This window comes from Larus michahellis, chromosome 13, assembly GCF_964199755.1.
Source record: "Larus michahellis chromosome 13, bLarMic1.1, whole genome shotgun sequence".
NCBI classification, from domain to species: domain Eukaryota; kingdom Metazoa; phylum Chordata; class Aves; order Charadriiformes; family Laridae; genus Larus; species Larus michahellis.
The window spans coordinates 11,618,289-11,641,493 of NC_133908.1; the positions used below are offsets into that span (position 1 = coordinate 11,618,289).

The 23,205-nt window shown below is 39.9% G+C and overlaps 2 protein-coding genes across 13 annotated transcripts in view; both read left to right on the plus strand.

Moving 5' to 3' along the window:
* Positions 1-18,944, plus strand: part of MPHOSPH9 (M-phase phosphoprotein 9) — a 35,516-nt gene extending 16,572 nt beyond the window's left edge. For 7 of the 9 annotated variants that reach the window (XM_074605835.1, XM_074605834.1, XM_074605827.1 and 4 more), the window contains 18 exons: positions 487-577; positions 2,168-2,274; positions 2,703-2,828; positions 3,637-4,073; positions 4,915-5,073; positions 6,180-6,267; positions 7,064-7,279; positions 8,138-8,185; positions 8,537-8,601; positions 10,355-10,456; positions 12,035-12,172; positions 12,869-13,044; positions 13,836-14,000; positions 14,342-14,462; positions 15,316-15,419; positions 16,263-16,474; positions 17,004-17,072; positions 18,358-18,944. In XM_074605835.1, the coding sequence (XP_074461936.1) occupies positions 487-577; positions 2,168-2,274; positions 2,703-2,828; positions 3,637-4,073; positions 4,915-5,073; positions 6,180-6,267; positions 7,064-7,279; positions 8,138-8,185; positions 8,537-8,601; positions 10,355-10,456; positions 12,035-12,172; positions 12,869-13,044; positions 13,836-14,000; positions 14,342-14,462; positions 15,316-15,419; positions 16,263-16,474; positions 17,004-17,072; positions 18,358-18,459 (2,526 nt within the window). In that variant the 3' untranslated portion in view covers positions 18,460-18,944. The remainder of the gene's footprint in view (positions 1-486; positions 578-2,167; positions 2,275-2,702; positions 2,829-3,636; positions 4,074-4,914; positions 5,074-6,179; positions 6,268-7,063; positions 7,280-8,137; positions 8,186-8,536; positions 8,602-10,354; positions 10,457-12,034; positions 12,173-12,868; positions 13,045-13,835; positions 14,001-14,341; positions 14,463-15,315; positions 15,420-16,262; positions 16,475-17,003; positions 17,073-18,357) is intronic. The other 2 variants (XR_012589694.1, XM_074605830.1) reach the window with 2 other exon arrangements.
* A 2,592-nt stretch (positions 18,945-21,536) lies between these two features.
* Positions 21,537-23,205, plus strand: part of PITPNM2 (phosphatidylinositol transfer protein membrane associated 2) — a 137,127-nt gene continuing 135,458 nt past the window's right edge. The window contains exon 1 of one of the 4 annotated variants that reach the window (XM_074606936.1): positions 21,537-21,564. The gene's annotated coding sequence lies outside the window, so the exon portion shown is untranslated. Of the gene's footprint in view, positions 21,565-21,917; positions 22,108-23,205 lie in introns of those variants that run through there. The other 3 variants (XM_074606934.1, XM_074606941.1, XM_074606938.1) reach the window with 3 other exon arrangements.

Genomic DNA, 23,205 nt, shown 5'->3' on the forward strand with positions numbered 1-23,205 from the left:
GATATGTAGTGTCTTGTCTATCCGAGATGATAGGCAGTGTTTACCTCCAGATTTGTGGTAGGTGGAGTCATAACAGCTGAATACAAGAAATTCCAATCTTAGGATCAGGAAAGGGTAACACTTTATTGGTAACTCATCCCCTCTATATACTTGCACCTCTTAAGGAGCAAGAAAGTTTAGATGGGTGTCAAAAATGTGTATTTTTTCTAACAGTTAATCTCAAAAATGCTCCACAAGCGGACAGGCACATGACTTAGAAAATATTGCTATCTTTTAATTATGTGGCTTAGCTTAGTTACCTTTTTGACTGTGATTGCCCTAAATATAAGTTGTATAGGTTTGGATTGTGCTGTATAATTAAATTTAATCTCTTTGCTTAAAAAGACTAATAACATTTACGTGCCATTTTTAAAAATTGTACCCTTGACTTTTTTTTCCTTGCATTGTGATTTTCCTTATAAACTTGTTTTTCCTTTGTAATTTTAGACAAACCTTACTGATGCTGCTTTGCCACATTACACTTTTTACCTCAATCAACCGAATGAAAGTCCGAATTCCTTAGTGTCTGAAGCCTCAGGTATAGTTAATTTCTTGCACTAAAACTTCCTTTTCTTTTGAATTCTCTTTTTTTTTTTTTTTTTTTTTTTAAACTTACTAGAATGCATCTCCAATACCTTCGGGGAGGTGAGGAGGGTTTGAGCACTGACAAGGTATTAAACTTTGATATAGCATAATTCCGCTTTTCTTGCTCTTGCGTTTGAAGCTGATGGTAGCTCCTGTGTATTGCTGCTGGCAGATGTAGGACATGCAGCAATATTTTTCTCCTCGCTTCTCAACATTTCAAAGCTGAGGTTTATGTTTAAAACTGCTTCATAATGTAATTAGTATTAAAATCATGGTGGGGTATCAAATGATCTTTCAAATATTAGTGTTATTGGCCTAGTAATCACAAGAGTGCATGGTAACAGAGACAGAATTCCTGTAAGCAAGGGCAGGATTCAATAATTGTGTGAATAGGCAAGAACAAAATAATGCAGTGTGTGATGTGGTTATTTAATTTTGGGAGGAATATTTGGGTTTTTCGTGTTTTAGTATGGTTTTGCTTTTGTTGTTCTGTGTGTGTGTGCGGGGTGGCTGGTGGTGGTTTTTTGTGGTTTTGGGGGTTTCATAGAATCATAGGGTTGGAAGGGCCCTCTGGAGATCATCTAGTCCAATCCCCTGCCAGAGCAGGGTCACCTACAGCAGGTTGCACAGGAACATGTCCAGGTGGGTTTGGAATGTCTCCAGAGACGGAGACTCCACCACCTCTCTGGGCAGCCTGTTCCAGTGCTCTGCCACCCTCAGGGTAAAGAAGTTCCTCCTCATGTTTAGGTGGAACTCCCTATGCTCAAGTTTGTGCCCATTACCTCTTGTCCTGTTTGTGTGTCTGGGGGTTTTTTGAGGGTGATGATGGAGTAGGGTGTGTTTGATTTGGGTGGGCTTTTTTTTGTTTGGTTGGTTGGTTTTTTGCCAAGCCAAACAACTAATTCACATATTTTGATCCTAACAGGGTGGATTCATTTCAGTAACAAACAGGGGCACAGAGATGCAGCCCTGCAAAGTGTGTAGATTTATTGCTTCTTCACAACCCATTGAGAGAGGGACACATATAAGAAATGGAAGTGGGATTGAGACAGTGTCTGTTCCTATGTGCCATCCTGTTTAGTCCTGGTAGTCTTGTCTCTTTCCATGCTGTAGAGTGCTGTTGAGTATCAAACCAAAGAGTTTGTAGTATCAAGTGGCTCTCTAGGATTATTCCTTGGGTAATACAAGTTTTAGGTGCCATACCAGAATTGGTAGAAATATAAAAGTTTGTGGTAAATGAGGATTTGTTCCTTGAACACCGAAGAACAAATCTATATGTTTTCAGTGATTTATAGCTTTCATTACTGATGCTGTGTGATGTAATACTGATTATGTTGCTTGTGCTTTGCATTGAGATTTTTGTAATTTCTGGTAACAGATGCTTTAGTGAGGTTCTTAAGCAATAGATGTAATAATTAATACAGCATACTAACAGTTAGCTGACGAAGTAATGTTTTACTAATGGATTTTAGGATTCCTGTTCTATAGCTGTGAGTTTGAAACTTCTAAATTTTTTTTTCTTTTCGTTGTTTCTTCTTATCAGGACTTTCATACTGGAAATTAGATGAAAAGGAGATGTATTGCTCTTTACCAGAGAATTTCAGAAGCGAGTTCACTGATGCTTTCTCCACAAAAGTATCATCAGACCAGGTAAGCTTTGTACATGTTTTAAAAGTTGTCTTTTAAAGTAGTTGCTTGTCATCTTTCCTTTTTTCTACGATGGAAAGAATCAGCCCTCCAGAAACTAACTTTTCCGTGAGAACTCTTTTGTTAGTCAGTCTTTTGTATTCTGTTCCTTCATTATTCATTTACCCCCACTAAACTCACTTGGAATTTATTGACCTTCTTCTGTCATTTAAAAGAAATTGATGTGTATAGGAGATGAAAAGAGACTAATTAGTATATTAAAGGTGTATCTGCCTCATTAAGGACACTTTTTTAAATAGGGTGCATTGAATAAAGCCACCTTCTGTTATGAACTGATTTACTAGCTAAACCCACCCCACAACTTGTTTATCTATATTGGGGATGGAGGATTGCGTTCAGATAAACTCATGCTGCAGTTTTTCCTGTTGAAGTTGTCTACTGCTGATGAAATGAAGCCATCGTCATTGAAGGATATTTATCATAAAAGACAAAGGGAGAACAAGCAGCTGCCGGACCAGAATTTTATGCCTTCTTCCCAGTCAAGTCACCCACCAGAGGTAACATTAGTTTTTTTACTTCTCATCTCAGTTTGAAGATATGGTTACAGACTGTTCTCACATTAATTGGCCCCTGCTGCCACCTCCAGTGTTATGCTGGAACAGCAATTTGTGCAGCCGTATGATGAAGCAGATAGGGAAGGCATCCAGCTGAAAAGAACCTCTAAGAATACCCTGGGTAAACGGCACCTTTGCCGCACAACCTTGAGGGTGGCGCAGGGATGAATCTGCTTATGCTGAGGCTGCAGCTGATGAAATGCATGTGGAACTGCAGTCACAGAAGCAGGGTTTTCTTATTACTTCCCACAAGACAAGTTAATTTCACTTGTGAAACAGAAGAGGCACAGGTTGTGGAAATATTCTTTCTTATATTTGTTTCTTTATACAGCTTTCAGTGTTGTTCAAAATCCAGTAACAATGGCTGCTGTGTGACTATCTTCATATAATCCATGAAGTGATTTTCATAACTGTACAAAGTTATTGTTTCAACCTGCAGGCAGACATCATAGTCCTTCTATTTACGTAATTGAAATTTCAGTGGTGTTTCTAGACAGTTACAGATGTTAGATATGTCCTTTATTCTTAATGGAAACTTAGAAACTCAAGTTGCAAACATTGAGAATATGTATCATCATCTGAGCTGTTACAGGTCCCTTCATCTTGCTTGTGACTACCAAATGATTGTAGTAATAGTCAACATAATTCCTGCAATATATTATATGGATTACTAATGTCTTCGGATAAACTCCATTTACAGGAACAAAAGTTAAATCACAGTTTTTTTTAGCATTATAACTTTATTTCCTAGATCTTGACATTGGACCCAACCCTGCATATGAAACCAGGTCAGCAGAACTCAGGACGTTGTTTTTTCAATATTCCTGAAGAGACTACTCCTTTTTCTCCAGACTCTATGGCGGAGCCCGGATTTTCAAGTCATTGTGACACAGACTCTTTTTCACAGACAAGTAATTCATCTCAGTTAGATGATTCTCCAAAATATCCTGCCAGCAGCAGAGCTGTGCATTTGGACCTCTGGAGAAATCACCCATTCCAAAATGAAAACAAGACCAGCTCTCCCTTTCCAATGGCATATACGAATGCTAATAATGATAATTCAGTCAACACTGAGGAGGAAGAAACACTGACTCTAACTCCATCTTCTGTTACTCAGTGTGCTGACAACAGTTTGCCAGAATATAGTCTTTCAGTGACATCTGTTGAAGATCCTGTGATAATGTCAAAGTAAGTACATTTTTTTTTCTTTTTTAAAAGTCGTAGAGTTGGTACTTTCATGAAAGAGGCGAAATTTAACAATACTAGCAAAACAAACAAAATATGTGAATTCTGTTTGCTTAGAACATAGCTGCATATTGCAGCTTTTTTCTTCTTTTTTTTTTCCTTCCCCTGAAGTACAGATGGCGTATAAATAGAACAGTCATTTTCCACTTCTTACAATTGTCTTTCTTTAGACCATACTATTTAATCTTCTTTAGACCATGCTATTTAATCTAAGGCACGATATTTATGATCTGTCTTCCTTGGATGTCAAAGCCTTAACTGGAAGGCAAAACATTTTCTATGTTTTAATGGTTTGGTTATTTCTTTTTATATGTTAAAATAAAGATACATACTTACTTCATAGGCTGTATGAGGGAGTTAATTTAGGCAGAGAATATAAAAGTTGGGGCGGGTTATGCTTTCTTATTTAGAGTCAAATGGTGGGAGAAGCACAGAATTACTGCACTTAGTAATTTACTGCCTAAACACCCCCCATTTGCTATTGAAGCTCTCACTATTTGCACATGGACAAGCAGACATGGCATATATTCCATGCGTGAGGGCTTTTGTAGGGGTCATGGTTTCAAGATGGTTCAGTGTTTGGGTTTTCCTATTTTAATTTTACATGCATAGTTGCTAGTGCATAGCAAAGGAGAGAAGAGAGAGTATATATTATTCCTATATATTGATATTTATAGGCTATATATTGTTATTTATATGCTGAGTTCATTATGTGTGAATGAATACAGCAATGCATGGTCATGTGGATAACTGGAAATTTTTTTGTTTTTAATTTTGAAAATAGGATTAGGCAGAACTTGAGGGAAAAACATGCTCGACACATAGCTGATCTACGAGCTTACTATGACTCTGAGATACAGAGCTTAAAACAGCAGCTAGAGGCAAGCCATAAAAATACTTCATCTGAAGAGTTGAAGAAAATCAATCAAAATCTTGCTGACAGGTACTGTTTGTCCTTACTTGTCCTCTTCCTCTGTTACATGGTATCTTTCCACTTTAAAAACTGAGTGTGCTTGTTTATAATCTTGAAACGTTTATGCCACTTCAGTTATGAAAATTTCATGCATCCATGATACTAATATTTTCCTATTAAATATAAATTTTGCATTACTTAATGGAGCTGTGTAAGATCAGTTTAAAATTATTGGTAGACAGCAAGTGTGATGTTGGACCAGAGGTCTTGTTTGACCTGATTTTCCTGATGACAATATAGTTTTTGCTCAAGAAGGATGGCAGGCTGAGGTAGTCGTAAGCAATTTGTAATGGAACTATCTCTGTCGTAAGATAGTGCTCACCTGTCATGCTGGTGAACATCACCCCTCTTTATTTTTCACATCAAAACTACAGATGATACATGACCAATCTTGAATTCATTGGTAGCTTTATAAAGCCACTTTGCCAGGCAATGCTCTTCGACCAGATATTCCTACTGGAATCTGTGTGCCTCACCTATATATTCCATTAGATATAGCTTGAATGCTTGCTATATATAGAAGTTTGATGTGATTTTTATATCATTATTGCCAGTCAAAATACTTACTGTAAATTTAGACAGCTAAAATGCTCTATAAAATTTATGCCCCTCAGAATAATTGTAAAAATGCGTGGGTAGTTGGGAGTCTTTTGTACTTACCTTCCAGCACTAGTGGGTTCTAACTATTAAAAGTGACTTCTGAGCAGTCATTTATTGAGTTAAAGTAGCTTGCAATATGATTCCAGTCATTAATTATCACATAGCATCATCAATTAGCTGAAGTGGAGCTCTGCTCTGGTGCATCTCAGCTGCTTTTAGTTCTGCAGCTCTTATGCTCTGAGCCATCTGGAGTCCCTGCACGTGTTCACGGTTTGCTGCTTGCCCACCATGAGCACCACAGCCCTTCCGAGCAGAGATGCCGTGTGCACGCTGCAACGGTCAAAGACTATGGGAAGAGGTCACAGGCTGGGTACCAAAATTTGTGGGGATGCTTGAGGAAGGAAAAAAGGCTGTAAAATGTAAATTTATTATTTGAAAATTTCAAGAGATTTTTGTAATCTGTTTCTTCTAAATAGGTGTGACCAATTAGATGCAGCTCTGAATGAAGCAAGTGCTCGCATAAAAGCCCTTGAAAATAAGAATAATATGCTAGAAAAGCAAGTGGTAAGTATATGTTCTTAAGCTGCTTTTTAGCTAAAAGGGTAAGAGAATGCACCTGTTCATTATTAAGTTGATCTGTGTTTCCATATCTTTCTTTATTTTCAGCCTTTCTCCTTAATATTGACATCAGCCAATATGTTACAGTGGTGACTTCCTAGCTGAGTTCCTTAGGACACTCTTACTTGAATCTACTTTTGATTGTGAACATCCTTTCCTTGTTATCAGGGATCAAAGTTTAAGAGTGAAATATTGTGATGTGTTTATGGTGTATCTCTTCAGGGTTTTTTTTTTTTTTAATTGATTTTGGTTTAGTTACTTTCTCGTTGATTTCTCATTAGAGCTGTGGTAAAAGCAAATCCCATCTGCACCAGGGCACAAATATTCTAAGTATATTTATACAGTCTTTCTGGCTAGGTCAGACCAGTTTGCTTATGACTGCAGTTATTGGGCAAAGAACAGAACACTTTTCATGAAAGGTAGACACCTGGAGAGAGTAATTCATTCCACCTTTTTTAGACATCTTTCTGTGCTGGGAAGCAAGACAATCAGCTGGGATTAGAGGCCTAAACTCTAGATATTTTAAGTCCCATAGAATAAATGCAACTTTTTGGGTTTTGAGTCTCTGTTTTCGTTCTTTATACATCACAGAAATGAGCAAAAAAACTTCTTTAGTTCCTGTACGGGTGTACTCTTGTTTTCTATTTAGGTGATCTTTAGATTTGCTTTGTACTGAAATAAAAAAAACTGCTAGGTAAGTATTATAATGAACGTGTGTGTGTGTTTGTTTTTTCTCCTACAGGCAGATTGGAGAGAACGCTTTTATGCAGTGAGTAATACTTCCAAAGTTTTGCAAGAACAAATTGAAGAAATGCGCACAAATAATAAAGAGAAGGATAATACAATCAGTCGACTAAAATCAAGGCTTAAAGATCTAGAGGAAGCATTTGAAAAGGCTTACAAGTTATCTGATAATAAAAATACAAGGCTAAAGGAAGAAAATAAAATGTTCCAAAATGTAAGTAAAAAAATGGGCAATGATGTTTACGGTCGCACGGCATGTTATGAACACAGTCCTGGGTTTTGGAAAACTACTTAAAGTTTACCATTGTAAAGTCTTAATGCGCATCTAAGAGAACAGAAATTATTCAGCTGACTACTTGGTAGGCGAGGTGTTAGGTGACACTATGATCCTAATAGATATTTAAAACCAGGTGTTTAATGCAGCAAGTGTGTACTTGATGTGATAACGCTTGTCATAGTCCGTCTCAGGCATTTATTTTTAGAGGTATTATAGGAAATTATTTTGGAACAAGTTGTTTTTTTCTTTCAGTCTTAGTGGAAATGGACTGAACGTCTTTCATAAGTCATCACAATTTGCTAAAACTTAATCTTATATATGATTTCAGACTGAATCAAAAGCATTATTCCTCTGGTTCTTCAGTAATAGTTTCATGGAATGTTTAAATGGATTTGTTTTGGCAAAATGGGCATTAGCTGGGAAAACTACTTCATGCTTTAACTTCTTTTTACGATTAATATTTCAAAATACAAAGTCAGCTTTAAAAAGTCAGTGAAGAATTTTACTTGTTTGTTCTGGTCCTTCAGTTTCTTTAAGATAAATAATTTGAAAATTAGAAGTTTTACATTGTGTAAGTAGCTCTGTCTCCTCTTCTCCTGTCTATAACTTTTTGTTCCAATTGGAAGATGCTAAAACTTAACAAATAATATTAAAGTACAGTCTGTATCCCCTGTAGTGCTTCTGCCTATGTTAGACAAGCAGTTTAGATGATTTTACAGCAGTCAACAAAACTGTTAACTGTATAATTGTCTCATTGTGGGTTTGCGTGTTCTTTTTTTGTTTGTTTTGCTTTAGCTTTTAGGAGAATATGAGTCCCTTGGAAAAGAACATGAAAGAGTAAAGGTAAGCACATGCTAGTTAATTAAAAATACCAAACATGCAAAATATGTGATAATGTGCCACAGAATTAACTTAAATATTTTGAAAAAGATCAAATAGAAAGATCCATGTTTATTTTAACTGATGGCTTCTTACTACATCTTTAGAGCCCTAGGAAAGGGAAAAGGAGGATGTATCATTTCCCAGTGATAGTAAAAATACTGCAAAGTCAAAGCCAAAGAAATTTAATGGACCTCCCTTTCAAATAGGAAGGCATATTTAGCATATTGTTGTCAAGACTGATGTAGAGTTACTTATTTTTCTTTTAATACACTAGTTTCTAGGTTTTTTACTTTTTTCTTTGTATACTTGTAGGATACGTTAAATGCAACTGAAAACAAATTGCTTGATGCAAACACGCAGATTTCTGATCTGAAAAGGTAAACGAGAAACTGTCTTATTGCTGCTTTAACACTTTAGCAATGTGAAATGTAGACTATGGCCTACACATTCACTCCTAGATTATGAAGGCTGTAGATCTTGCAATTTTAATTATATCTTATGAAGCTTTTCATGTTGCTTTATGTTACTTTGTACACATTGTAAATATCTTGTTCTTTTAGGATGTGTGGGGTTTTTTTTTCTACTTCCTTGATCACAACATCTTCCAGTGGGATGTAATTAATTGCTTCCTTTCTGATGGTTGTCGCTTAGCTAGCCCAGCCAGTCCACTGCTCCAGCTTCTACTGCTACAGTTGTCTCCTCAGGAGCTCCCATCTTCAGCTAAGCAGTCTCTGTTCTGGTTTTCAGGAGTGAGGATGCTGACAGGAGTTTGCTGTTCAAGATTATGGCTCCTAGACATGAATAAAGAACGGAAAGATGTTCTGTGTATAGAGCAGGAATAATATTTCATGTGGATGTCCCTCATGCTACCTGGATCTTTTTTTTTTTTTTTTTTGCTTGGGAGAACAGAAATCCATTGAGCTTTATACTTTCTGGGTAGGCCCATCAAGGGGTTTACAGTTATGAGCATATCCTCTAGTTTGGGATTTCTCAGCCTTTCCTTGTCAACGGTGGTAGACAGCACACTGGCTCAGGAAAGTCCAGAGAGCTGGGAGGAGAGGACATTTGAGAAGGCCCTAGGGCAGCCATTGTAGAACTGTAATGAGGTGATGTTCCACATCATTCATCTCCCTTTGACCTTCTTCTGTGGGTATGTGCTGTCATAATTTCCTTTTAAGTTTTTAAATGAGCAGCTGAAACCCAGATTGTTAGGAAGATATTTTTTTTAATGTGTGATTTTTATTTTTTTTTTATCAAATTCTTCTAGAAATGTGGCTACAAGTTTCACCTCAAAATTCATTCAAAATGTCATTGCCACCAAGCATTAACGTGGGCATAATCTTCAGCCAAACTCAGAAAAATAGCAAATGTGGTCCTTGGAAGGTGTCACAATCCTTTTCTTTGCTGCTCAGATCACACACTTTTTCAAGAAGAAGGATAGAAAGAACAAATAGGAAGAATTAAAGAATGAAATAGAAAGAAGCCAAAACCACTCTGCCTTCAATTTTTATTGGAACTGTTGAGGAAATGAAAATAGTGAAGGACAGTTCAGTCAATTACTGGTGATTCTATTTTCCTGCCTGGTTCTTGATGCTGCAGGCTAGGGACCATTCCAGACTGGGGAAACACTAGCAGAAAAAGGAGATTTTTATATTCTGCTCCAAACCCCTGTATTTCTATCCCCCAAGTGAGGGATGCCTAAGATTGTGTTGCATTGCCAAGGGCTAGTTCACTGAAGATGTTGAGTGCAGTACGTGGGAGAGGGGAAAATCACATGAAGAGTCTCAGCAGCAGTTTGGTGGTTACTTGAGTGACACACAGGAGAAGGAGCCACTCATTAAAACCAGAGTCAGGGAGGAGGAAAAACGTTCTTGTTTTGCTTTCCCCAACCCCTCTGAGTTGAATGCTTTGATCCACAGCAGTATCTCCTGATCTTGTCTTTCTAGCTAGGTTACCTAACTTATTTAACTCAAAACTCCAATACATATTTAGATACGTATTTAGATAGATAGATAAAAATGTAGTAGTTGCTCTTGTTATTCTGCTTCACCCAGGATATCTGAATAAAAATGAGTAAACTCTAAGAGTTTCTTAGATATCTCTTTTATGTCTTTGCTACTTCCACGTTAGGACAATTTCAAAACTTGAAGCTCAGCTCAAGCAGGTAGAACATGAAAATATGTTGAAACTTCGTCATATTACCGAAAGTCATTTAAGAACCTCTTGTGCCAAGTAAGTGAATGTTCCAACAACATGAAAATGGGTCATGTGTTTCAGAATACTTTTTTAATGTGGTTTGGCTAAAAATGGGTAAAAATAAAAATGTCAGTCTATAGGCTAAACTGAATTAAACACGTGATGTAATAGAGACTTCACATGCCAAGAAGTTCTTAAAAACAAATAAATAAATTGGATAATATATGTGTGACTTGGCAGCCTGTCTCTAGTCTTCCTAAATGAGCCTTTGATAGGTCTCAGTTGCTCAGCTAAATAGGGATTCCCATGCTCAACAAAGATCTTGGGAATAAAATCTAATACTCCAATTAGACATTAGAGGTTTTCTTTGTGTCATTGATTTGAAAGGCTGATAACTACATTTTATGTTTCTAAATATAGTTTGTACAGGTATCTTGAGAGTAGAGTGGAAGTTCATACTTGCATTCATGCATTCATAGAATGCATACTCTAGTTTGAATTGTGAATTTATGTTAAGGAAATTAAAGTTGGCCTGTGTTCCGGTTTTTTGTTTGTGGGTTTTCTTATGTTTTAAAGACCTGAAAAGCTTTGTCTCCCTCAGTTTTTCATTACTTAGTTATGGCTTTTTGTGTCTCTCCCAGTTCAGCACTGATGCTGTAAAGCACAAAATGATAATGTAACGTGTTTTGTGGATGTCCATTTGTGTTATTAAACAGTAGTATTTTGGGAGGATCTGATTTTTTATGATTATGAAGATGCAAGTAATTTATTTATTAAAATATTACAGGGACAGGTTTCTTTTTAGAGCTACTTTAGTATTTGTGAACAAGATCCCTCAACAATGAACAGAAACAAGGAAGACCTGAACATGGCAGACCATGTTCATCAGGGAGGAGGCTGTAAGAGCCAGTATGGATTTGGAAGTTAATCTGTCCCTAATTGATATTGAAGGCTCAAGGAAAGCTTATTCCAATTGTGAATGCACAGAAGGATAGCGTTACAGAATAGTAGTTATGGTTCGCAGCTTGTGTAGACAAGAACCCTTTTTTCCTACTTATTATATGCTTTCCTGTGTATAAAAAAAAAAAATCACATTTTTCTTTTGATATTTCAAGATTATATACTCATTGATATTTCTTAGTTAATATTTATCACTCTCAGGTCATCAACAGTTTCTTTTTCGGGTTTTTTGGGTTTAATTTTTTATTTCTCTGATAAATGGTGTCAAAAGCAAAGCTGGGGTCAGGTGCTCTGAACTATTGGAGTAATCCACACCAAAATGTTCTTGTCTAATTAATTGGGAACTACTTGTTACCCAAACCTTGGTCTGAGGAAGCAGCATTAAATTACAAGAAGGTATTTGTGGAGTTCTGCATTCAGAGCATATTGTGTAATTTAGACTGAAAACTCAACTTATTATTATTTTTTTAAAATATTTTATTTTTACTTTACAAAAAACATGGTTTTAAAACTTGTTTTTCCACAGTATTTACAGGTTTATTGCATATTTGTTATTTTTGTTTAACTAGAATAAATAGATGGATTTTTTTTTTCTTAAATTAAAAAAAAAAATTCCAAAGCTTTTCATAATTTTGAAGTTTTTTGTTCCAACAGCAAGTTGGCAACTCCTGATGTCAGCAGGAGAAAGTGGTTGATACCAGGAGCTGAGTATTCAATCTTCACTGGCCAGCCTTTGGAAGTCCAGGAAAGCCCCAAAGATAACAGATTAGAAGAAACCTATATTCCTTCTAGGTGAGCTGGTTTCCTTCAGTCTTCACAATGATGTGAAGTTGAACACTTCTAAAAATTAGTTTTATCCAGAATTGACTATATTTGTATTTCTAGATTTTTGTTCTTGTTAAGTAGAGCTCTAAAACAATGTCTCGATGTTGTAGATGCTATGCAATGCCTTAAAAACAAAACAACCTTCTTCCTTCACTAGCGTGGTATGAAGCAACCAGCAGCAGCCCTGTAGTACGTTCCTTGAAATGTCAGAAAGCTTCAACTCCATCCTGTGCCACTGTCTTTACGCTCTCAGTGTTTGTGTCCAATTCTGCGCTGAGTTTGGACACAGTGTGCTCTGTTGTATTGGATGGGAGCTGTCGCGTTGTCTGCAGCTTTCTGTCAGTGTGAAGCTTCAGGTGTAATTTAGGGTGTAATTTAGTAGTTTGTCTTCTTACTCAGAAGTTTCTAAAGGCTCTGCCAGGACGTATTTAGTTCTAAGAACATGTCAAGTCACCAAATTTAACTCACGCTGTTCAACTTCAGATTCTTGAATTGGCTATTAGACAATCCTCTGAGGTTCTTGGCTGAAATTAAGAAGCACCCTTAAAATTCTTGGTTTGATGACTCTAAACCTCAAACTAAATTTCTCCAGGTTTTTGTTTATTCAGCTACTATTTGGATATATGAAATGAAGTAAAAAAAATTTGATTCTCTTTCTTTAAGGCACCACTCTCCTCCTGAAAAAGACTCCTCACAAGAAGACTCTTCAACAAACACAATAGAAAAGAAAGAAAATGAGATGTCAGAAGCACCAATTATACAAGCCTTTAAAGAACTTGAAGAAGGAAAAGCCTTTAAAGATTGGGGTACACAGACAGAAAAAGAAGACACATCAACTAGTAACTCTTATTTTTATACTCCTGAATTTGTCTTTACTGGCTTTTCTTTGTTTGCATGTCTTTTGGTTTTGTTATGCTCAGCATTAAAGCCCATCAGGCTTGAGTGATGGGATAAAAACCGCTTCAGCATGCAAACTTGTGGGGCTTTCCTAAGAAAATTCAAAACGATATGGCTAAGAGACTTGTTTAAAATAAAGGGAAAATACGAAAGCTGCTGTTAGGTCTCACGCTAGTGAGTAGTTAATGTCTTTTTTCTAAGAATATCTTGGTATTTATAAACAGTTAATGGAGTCCTAACAAAGCTCTTGCTGGCAGTACATCATTTTAGTTTTGTTCTCGTGGGGCTGTATGAGAATGTTATGAAGAAAGCTGGCGTGCGTGCTGTAGGACTGCACTGAGCTGTTCTAACAACATTGATTCAGGATGCCCTGTTGTTAGAAAACATTGAGTCTTTTCTTAAATGCTTATATTCTTGGTTCAGGCAGGTACTCCAACCCTCTTTCCCAAAAGATGCTTTTGTCCTGCTTTCCACTGTCTCTTTATTAAATCAGTGTTATTTAGCATCATTTCTCTCACACATCCTGCAAAGCATCCATTTTCATGACTTAAACTATCTGTTTCATGAATATGATGAGCAGGAAGCAAGACTTGAGCAAAACAGCACAAACGCATTGACGTGAGGCAGACTAAGTACAGTCTTTGTACGCTGAAAGCTGAGTAAAGGAGAATATTTGTGAGTTCTTGTAGTGAAAAAATATTGATTAATATAATATTTTTTTCTTCTTAATTAGAAACATCAAATCGACGACAAACTGTTGGGTTTGTTGAAACTTCTTTACTTGCTAACCGATCCCCAGAGAAAGGTAAAGACCAACACAGACCGAAACGGTACAGCTCTCCTTGTGGCCAGAGGTCATCATCTCTTCCTCCTTCAAACAGGAAATCAAATACTCCAAGTAAGTGCTTTTCTGTAGTTTGTTTTGCCTTACGCAAAAACTAGAAGCAAATAATGAAAGGCTGCTCTACAAGAAAGAAAAATAAAGACAGGATTTCTGCATTATTCTAAGAGATAGTCTGAAAAAAAAAAAAAGCTTGTGTATAATCATAGAAAATGTGAGAGTTTTACGTTTATTTTCATTTTTCTATGTTGCGATGCACTTTTCATCTAATTTAGATAAACATGTAGACAGCTTTGAAAAGACAGCTGCCTTTTAGGATGTAAGCATCCGATCACATGGATCGGAGATACTGCATTGGGAAAAGTTTTAGGTAGTTAAACGTACTTTGTCTTTTGCAGCAACAAGAGAGATAATGTTGGCACCAGTGTCTGTGACATACAGCCCGAAACGATCTCCAAAAGAAAACCTCTCACCTGGATTTAGCCATTTGCTCAGCAAAAATGAAAACACGGTGACGAGGTACAAGTTTTATGAATACAGTTGTGGTTCTGATCATTATTATAGCAGCAGTATGTTTATACAGGCTTAGTGCTGTTCCTGCTGCTTCTTGTTCATTAAGTCCTAGCAAATGAGTCATGCGAAGATTTCTGAGTATAAAGCTAAGTTTTACTTTTTAACATCTCGCAAGAAAAATCTAGAGTGATTTCACCAAGATGAGAAAGATGAGCATTCACCAAGATCAGATCTTTGGTTTACTATTGGCACAACATTGATCGGTGACAAAGTGATAGAATTGTTCTGTGGAGTAAGTCCAGATCCACATGCTGCTTATCAGGAAATGTAAATAAAAGTTGAAAGTAGTATCTACCTACCTGTCATGGCACTTACAGACGTGTTAAGAAATATATAAACTTAACTTCCTGCTAACTGTACTAGATACTATGGTTTCTATAGAGATTTTTGCTTGGCAAGGCTTGTAGAGTTTCAGAGAACGTGCTTAGCTGTGAGATCAAAGTGTAGGATGCGTGCATGAGGAAGAAGTAGTGTGTAGCACCACTCCGATAGTTCTTGAGGATGGCAACACGGGAGCTCAGTGTGTTTGGGAGTGACAGCTTGGCCTGCTCCTGAAAGAAAGTCACATGAATGAGTTATTTTGGTGTGTGCAAATAGGAGTATAGCCGGGTAAGGTGCTATTAGCAGCCATCGGAAGACTGGCAATGCCTGTGGGATAGAAATTGACAATTTGTTTATTTAACCAGTGGGATAGAAATTGACAATTTGTTTATTTAACCAAAAGGTGAAAGTAGAAAGTAGTGTATTGGTTGATACATAGTTTCTAGCAAGTAATTGCTGTGTGCTTCCTGTTCTGTAGATTTGATATACTTCTAGATGACCTGGAAACTGGTCCTACATCTACTTCACAGCACAATAATCCAAGAAAAAGGCTCCAGTTTCTCTCACTAGATGACGTAGAAGGTAATCTGTCTAAGTGGGGGAAAATTGTTCTTTTTTTTTTTTTACCATAATTTCTTCCACACTGGTAACAGATGCTTAAATAGAAAGCTGACACTTTACGCTATGAAGTCCAACTTTTAAAAATCCTCTACATCTCGTCTTATGCCTATAGACAGAAAAATACCATTCATACGGTGTTTTATTTTTATGTATATGTGTGTGTGCACAAACACAATGGAACAACAAAAATAATTAAATTGAGAAAGAAGGGCAATATGTTTTCCTATGCTTAACTCAGTTATACAATGCATATCTCAGTAGGGTCTATATTAAGATGTACATACTCAGTCATACTAATAAAATTCTACTGCTAAACATTGCATTAGAGATAGCAAAGAGCAACCATAATAAAGCCAGTTGTTTCAGATTTTTTAAATGATTGATTGAAGCAAATCTTTTCTCACTTTTGTAATTCTTGTCACAATGTTCTGCTTTTGTTTTTATTAATGCGTTTATTTAGACTAGTGTTTTCATGACAACTAGTCTACGTGGTGATATTTAGAAATGTTGTACCAGTAAAAGTAATCTTACTAATAGTCCTAATTAGCACAGTACAGTAATCTGTTTGTTAACAAAAAAATGTGCTGGGTTATAAAGATCACTCGGAAGATGACCCATACAAATGTTTCACATTCTTCTGAGAAGTTTGCATAAGGCGAGCTAATAAGGCTTTCCTAGTCACTGTCCTCAGTAATATAGCTCCAAAACCACACTGCTTTTCTTGTTGTTAGTTTCTTTTTCTGTCCTATGTAATAATTTCGGACAATCACAAAACAAATAAAAAGAGCCCTATTTTGTCAATAGGAAGGCAGCATTCAGGTGTCAGGCACAGCTCTTGTGCTGAATCCGTCAATACTGGAATGAAGAAAGAGGCGGCGTGGGACGAGAGGAGCATGGCGCAAAAATATGAGCCGGTGCTACCACCTTGTGAGGAAGACTTCAAGTACGCAACAAGGATTAAGACTCTGGCTGAAACAGAGAGGCTTTTTGATGAGCTGACTCAAGAAAAGCAACAGGCAAAGATTATTTTTATTTTAAAGTTGTGATGAAACATAATTGTTGTATGAGAGGTGAGGGATGTAGCCATATACCTACGCAATGCATGGCTGAAATTCACACACAATTGTAATGTTCCATTATCATTCCCTGCTCTATTTCCCATACTCCAGTCCTTTCCTGTCCCTAACCTCATGAAAGGAGAGTCTCTGTAACTTAAACGCAGTGCGAATGGAAGAGTTGGAGGGAGGGAATTTACTTTCTTCCTTAATGGAAAATGCTTTAAATCAGCCTTTCAAACAAAGAAGGTTATTCTGGCAACGAAGAGTGCTCTCTTCAAAACCATCCTTGAGAGGGTCTGCTTATGAGTGTTAACTTTTGTGTCAGTTTTGTATGGCACAGCATTATAGTGACATAAATTAGTGTTTAAGAATATTGGACATGTATCTGTAACGCGTACACCTCACCTCTCTTTCTGTAAGATAGTTAGGAAGGTCTATATTGGCTCTTGAAACTATAATTTACAGCTGAAGTATTTTCTGTTATTAGATTGAGGCTGCATTGAGCCGAATACCTTGTTCTGGTGGAAGAATGACCTTGCAAGCAAGATTAAATCAGGTGAAAAAGCTTTTACATATGACACTTCTCTTAAGTTGCTCTTCCACAATTTGAGAATATATAGTTAGATCAAAGTTCCACTATATAATAGTACAATGTAATAATATTACTATGTAATAGTACAATTACTATGGGAATTTTTCCACAGCAGTGAGCATTGTTCTTGAATATGGCTGAATTTTGAATCTGTGTGAAAGGTGTTCTCTAGACTTTACTGTATTAGAAGATAACTGTGAAATTACTGCAAGTTAATTATAAACACACTCTGAATTGCTATGTAAAAGGTGTAAGTCTGGATAATTTGTATGCAATTGATTCAGAAAAGAATAATTACCCCTGCAACCATTTCATCCCTCCCTGCCACCACAAACTCACACCTTTTCTTTTGTGTGTGTGCGTATGTGTACATGCATATAAAGAAAAAGTGTGTGTGTGTATACATATGTATACATACTACATAGTGTATATTCTGCATAGGACTGTTTATATCTTCTATTCTTTGTACATGGGATGCATTTTTCTGAGTTACTGCAAGAATAGTCTGTTCTTGTGATAATGCTGAGAGGTAGATAAAGGCAATACATTACGAAAATGCAGTGACTGTGAAATAGATCCCTGCAGCTGTAGGGAGGATGTTATGCTGTGGAAGAAAGTGCAAAGTTTTAGGTTTCGTTTGTTTGGTTGTTTTTTGTCTACTTGAAAATATAAAGAAGAAAATAAGGCAAAAATAGTAGTGTAGGTGGAATACAGGAGAGTGCCTTCTTGGGATAGCTCTGCAGACTCTTCTAAGAAAAACAAGTGTCCCAAAGTTGTGTGTTAGAGGTCTCTGCGAAGCCTACAACTTCAGCATTTCCAAAATTGTAATCCCAGAGCTTCTTATCAATTTGACAGTAAAATTGCATTTTAGTTAATCAATATTGCCACTCACTACAGTGGTCTGCTGTTTCCTCAATGTGTCTCCCTAATTATCAGCCTGTCCTAAATTGTGTCAAGTTTATCTCATGGAGTGTCGTAAGTCGCGGGGAGGGGAAGCCAAAATACCTGAAACAGTTTTTAAAAAAAGCCAACAACCCACAAGTACGCACACATACATAAAAATAATACAAAAAGTTTGTAGGTCTGGCTCTAGTTTTTGGGTGCTAACAGAATGCTAATATTGCATTAAAAAAGATACATACTATAGGAATAATAGTAGTTCCTTCATTTTAGAAGGATCATTGGATCTTCTTGCATGTTGTTATAATCCTTTTTTTTTTTTTTTTTTTTTCTTTAACTGATCTTTTAGGAAGCCCTGGAAGACCGCTTGGAAAGGATTAATAGAGATTTGGGATCAATACGCATGACTCTGAAAAGATTTCATGTTTTACGTACCTCTGCGAATCTTTGACAATTCTCTCTTGAATGCAAATATGCTTTTTTTTTTTTTGTTTGCACTATATGTAATTATGCACTCAGTAAATGCAAATTGTTTTGTATTTTTATAAACCCTCAATAGTAGTTTTACAACCATGTTACCCTTTACAAACAGCAATATTTTGTACTTCAAACAGCCACCTATATTTTAAACATATTTTTGTTATACTTGAGAAATCAATGTTTATCCTGTATTGTAATATTTTTAGAAATATTAATTATTTTTAAATGGTGATATTCAATTTATAATAAGAATAAGAAACTAAAAGGCAGCTTGTTTTCAGAAAATGATAGCATTATCCTTTTGCACTTCGTTTTCCTCACCATTTTATAAATATTTATGGTATGATGTAAATATTAGCCAATAGGAAACTTTGAACTTTACTACAAAAAGCAACATGAATTACCCGTGTTAAAGATAACTACTGTTATGCCATAAATCCTTTTAACTTAAACCTTATAACGTATATTTTTTCATTGTGACAAAACTGTGAGCCCTACTTCCATGATGGCTGGCTGGCTGCGAATTGGTATGTGTGTTGCTGGCTGCGTTAGGAAAATATTGCTCTAAACTATTTGCTGTCTCCCAACAGTCGCCATGAGTAGTGTTTTGATACCGCGAGTACCAGGATTACCGAGACTGACAGCAGCCACCCTGTCTCCCAGCTCCGCTCCAGGACTGTAACTACTTAACCCAAGTTACTGTTTTAATATGCCAGACTGGGGTTTGTGCCATGCCAGTGTTCTGGTCGCATACATTTCCAAACAAAATCCAAGCTGTATTTGTGAACATACATGCATTTTTCTTGGTGAAAAATACATATTTGCTAGTTGGCATATTGCTGAATTACTGTCCAACATTGATATTTTAGTTTGTATTTTAATATTAAATAAATGTTTAATTAGATTCATTCCTCCTGCCCAAGAACAATAATAGGTTCTGGGATATTACATCAGCGATAATGTAGGTTTTAATCATATTGTGTGTTTCAAATTCTGTCCTTGTTCAAGATGTTTGGCCACCAATGATGTGATTATAAGGCCAGAATAGCTGTCATAAAGGAAGCTTGTGAAGATCTGATTCTAAAATTAGAGTGCTGTGTTTTAAGATATTTGATGAAGAACTGTCCTATCCATGCACAGTCTTTTTGGGGGTGGGGGGGAAAGTATTTTTTTGCAGCCACTTCTGCCCTCTGGGTTCTCTTAATACAAGATCAGTGTAGGGGAGAAGTCAAGGATGTTAGTTACTTGTTTTCCCTTTTACGCTAAAATGCAGAGATTTGGCCTCAATGCTAGGAGATAACTTGCTCAAATGTACCTTCCAGGTACATAGATAGATGTACAATTTTGATCGTATTCCATATTCTTGCTTGTAATTTTTACTCAGAAGGGGTTGAGGGAGGAAAAAAGAATCTTGACTTCCTTGAGCAGCTCTACTGTTTAGCCGAAGAATTTTTCCCACCATTTTAAGTTAATAACAGGCACAATTTAAAAGTGTCTTTCAAAAGTATCATTCAGCCAGCAGGGTTTTTCCAAGGAAAACTTCACATGGGTCCACTAATGGTCTTGTTTTCTTTCATCAGTACTGCAGCAGAACCAAACACAATTTTCCTGACAGGCATTAGAAACGCGTAGGTAAATCAGTTATTTCACTGCCTTTTCTTATAACCTCCCTTTATCTCCACTCTATTCTTTCCAGTGCTATTCATATTCATGTACTTTTTTTTTTTATTACATCCAGAAAACTGAATTGTGAGTCAGAATTTATTTTTTAATCAAAAGTCCGCCTCCATCTGTTGGAGCTCTCTAGGCTATTTCTGTTCTGTTATAACACTGAAGGGGGGGTAGGATGTGAGTGTTGCTCTTAGTAAACTTCTAGGACAACCTTGTCACATAACTGTCTGGCTTCGGGTGACCTGTTCAGTATGGTGCCTTCGGCCTGATTCTTCAGAGGGACAGAGGATCTGCAGTTCCAGATTAAATCAGTGGGAGGCCTGAGTGCTCAGTGCTTCTGAAAATCAGACACGAAGCGCCAAAAAGTGGGCCACATGAAGTGTGTGTTTACTGTGGAAAATGTGACTTTACTTGCTGTGTGCTTTGCTGGACGCTGCTTTTTTTTATTAATCCCTTTTAAAATTCTTCACCTTAACACGAGTGAATTGCCTTGTTCCATATTGGGGACAAATAAGGACTTCCAGAAGCTTGTGCTTTCTCTGAGGAGGACTTTAATCCTCTTCCTCTGGCGTTCTTCCACCTGACACCTCTCAGCTATGTAGGCATTTATCGCCTTTCCAGATCTACTAGGTTTTGCTCAGAGCCCCAGGCTTTGTTCTGTCTCAGGCTGCCCTTGCAAGGCACTCCCATGCATAGTTTTCTCTGTGGTAATAAACATCACGGCTCCTTCAACTCTGAGATTTAACCTTTGGAAAATAAATTTTCTATTTGTCCACATCTCTAGAAAGCAAATTAAAAAAAAAAAAAGTGTTTCTCAGCACCCTTGATAGCTTTAGGGTATAATCTGCCTTCCATGGGGAACTTCGTCTCTAAAAAGAGCTATATTATGGACTAGAAGTTCCTGTGACAATGCAGGTAGTGTTTACAAAGCACATTGGTTCACCAGGCAGGCTGGGGCTAGCTGTGGCTTTGGGGGGTAGCCCGCGGGGACAGGGGTAACCTCTGGGGGGGACTGTGAGGAAGAGCAGGAACGGGAGCTGGTCTTGACGAGGGGAAGCGATGCATCCTTAAAAAAAACAAAAATGCAGCAAACTCACTGTCCTGGTTTGAGGTAAAACAGAACGACAAACAGTAGTGTGTTTTGTTGCTGCTTTTTTTTCTGAGGTTTCTGAATAAAGTGATTGCTAAACCTTTAGTGATTTTTTTTTTCCCCAGGGGTTTGCAGGGGGTGAAGTTTGCAGGCTCCCGCCTGCAAACCGCCTGGTGCCGGGGGCAGGGTTACAGCGGCGACTGGGCTGGGGCTTCACGCCCACCGTTGAAGCCCGGCTCGGTGCACCGTTACCCGTCCTTCCCGCGGCAGCCGGTATCGGCCGGGGGAGCGAACCCGGCGCGGGGCAGGGAGCCGGTAAGTCCCGTCCCCTCCGCGGCCAGCCGGGGCTGCCGGACGCGCTCCGGGGGTCCCCGCGGCTTCGTCCCCCGGCCGGGCGGGTGGCAGTGCCCGGCGGCGCTCCCCACCGCGGCCGGCAGGCGGTGCCCCCGGCCCGCCCGCCTCGCGGGAGCGCCGGCCCGCCGCGGGGAAGGAAGTGGCGGCTCCCCGCGGCGGTGGGCACGGCTCGGGCGGGGGGAAATAAAGCCGTCCGGCCGCCGCGGCAGGGCACGGGGCTCCTTCGCCTTCCCCGCTCTCCCCGCCTCCGCAGCGCCGAGCTGCGGCAGCGGCCCGCCCGCCTCGCCTCCCCCCGCCTCCGCCGTCCCCGCGCCGCGGCAGAGCCGGCGGGCGAGGAGCTGCCTGCGCCCGGCCCACCCTCGCCGGGGATTATGCCAGCGGAGCGCGGGCATGTCGGCAGGCAGCGACTCGTAGGCAGCGGCAGCCGCCGACCCGCGGCGGCGGCACCACCATCATCATCCTCAGCAGCAGCGGGAGCCGCGGCCGCTGCGCCGGGAGCAGCCGGTGCGTGGTGGGGGGACGCGCGGGGGGCGGCGGGGCGGGCCCCGGCACCTGGCGGCCCCCCCCCGGGCTGTGCCTCGGCGGGGGCGGGCACCGCCGCGGGCCCGAGGGTGGGGGGGAAGGCCGGGCCCGCGGGGCGGCTTCAGCCTCCCCCGAGGGGCCGGGGCGGCTCGGCGGGCCCCTCCCCGGGGCCTCGGCGGAGGAGGAGGAACGGCCCCGGCGGGCCCGCGGCGGCGGAGGGTGCGCGGCCGGTACCTCCGGGTGCCGCCGCGGCCTCAGCGGGGTCGGGCCGTCTCGTCCCCGCCGGCGGGATGCGGCGGCGGTAAAAGTTTCCCGAATAGAGTAAATGACAGGGAGGGACGGGTCGGCTGCGCCGCGGGGTCTGCGGGCGCTGCAGCCATCGCAGCTCGGCTCCTCGCTATCGCACACGAAATAGGGATCCACCGCCTTGCCGCTGTGCTAATGAGGCTTGGTTCTCTTACACGTTATTCCTCTCCCTGTACCGGCGGGTCGCAGGCAGCAAACGCCTCCCTCCCCTGCCCTCCGCCGGGCTTCGAGAGTCGGCGGCCGGGGCCGGGCGTTCTCCGCGCCGGGGAATGGCACAGGGGCCGCGGCCGGGCGTGCAGGAGCCGCGCCGGCAGCCTTGGAGCGCCCTGCCCGCGGGAGAGCCTTCGTCCCGGTTCCCCTTTTCCTCCTCCTCTCTTTCGAGCTTGAATTTCAAGGAATTCGGCTCTGGCAGAGGCACCGGGCGGAGGTTCGTTGCGCGGTGGCCGTGAGGAGGGGGCGAAGGCCCTGCCCGGGCGCGGCCTCCCTGCCTGTGGTAGGGGACGAGGGGCGAGACCTGCAGCGGCCTGGCAGAAGAAACGCCTTTGGCTAAGTACGGCTGAGGAGGAACCTCGTGGGTTTGGGGGGCTGAAGACCCCCCTGCGGTCAGTGAACTGCGGGGTGGCCGACTGGAAATTGGCCGCGCTCCTGAGGTGATGCCTCAGGATGCAGACATCCTCAGGATGCAGGCATGCCTCAGGATGCCTCAGGAGCAGGAGATGGAGATTTTTCCCTCTAGAAAGAGGAGAATGGCCATTCCTGAGCTGGACGATGGGC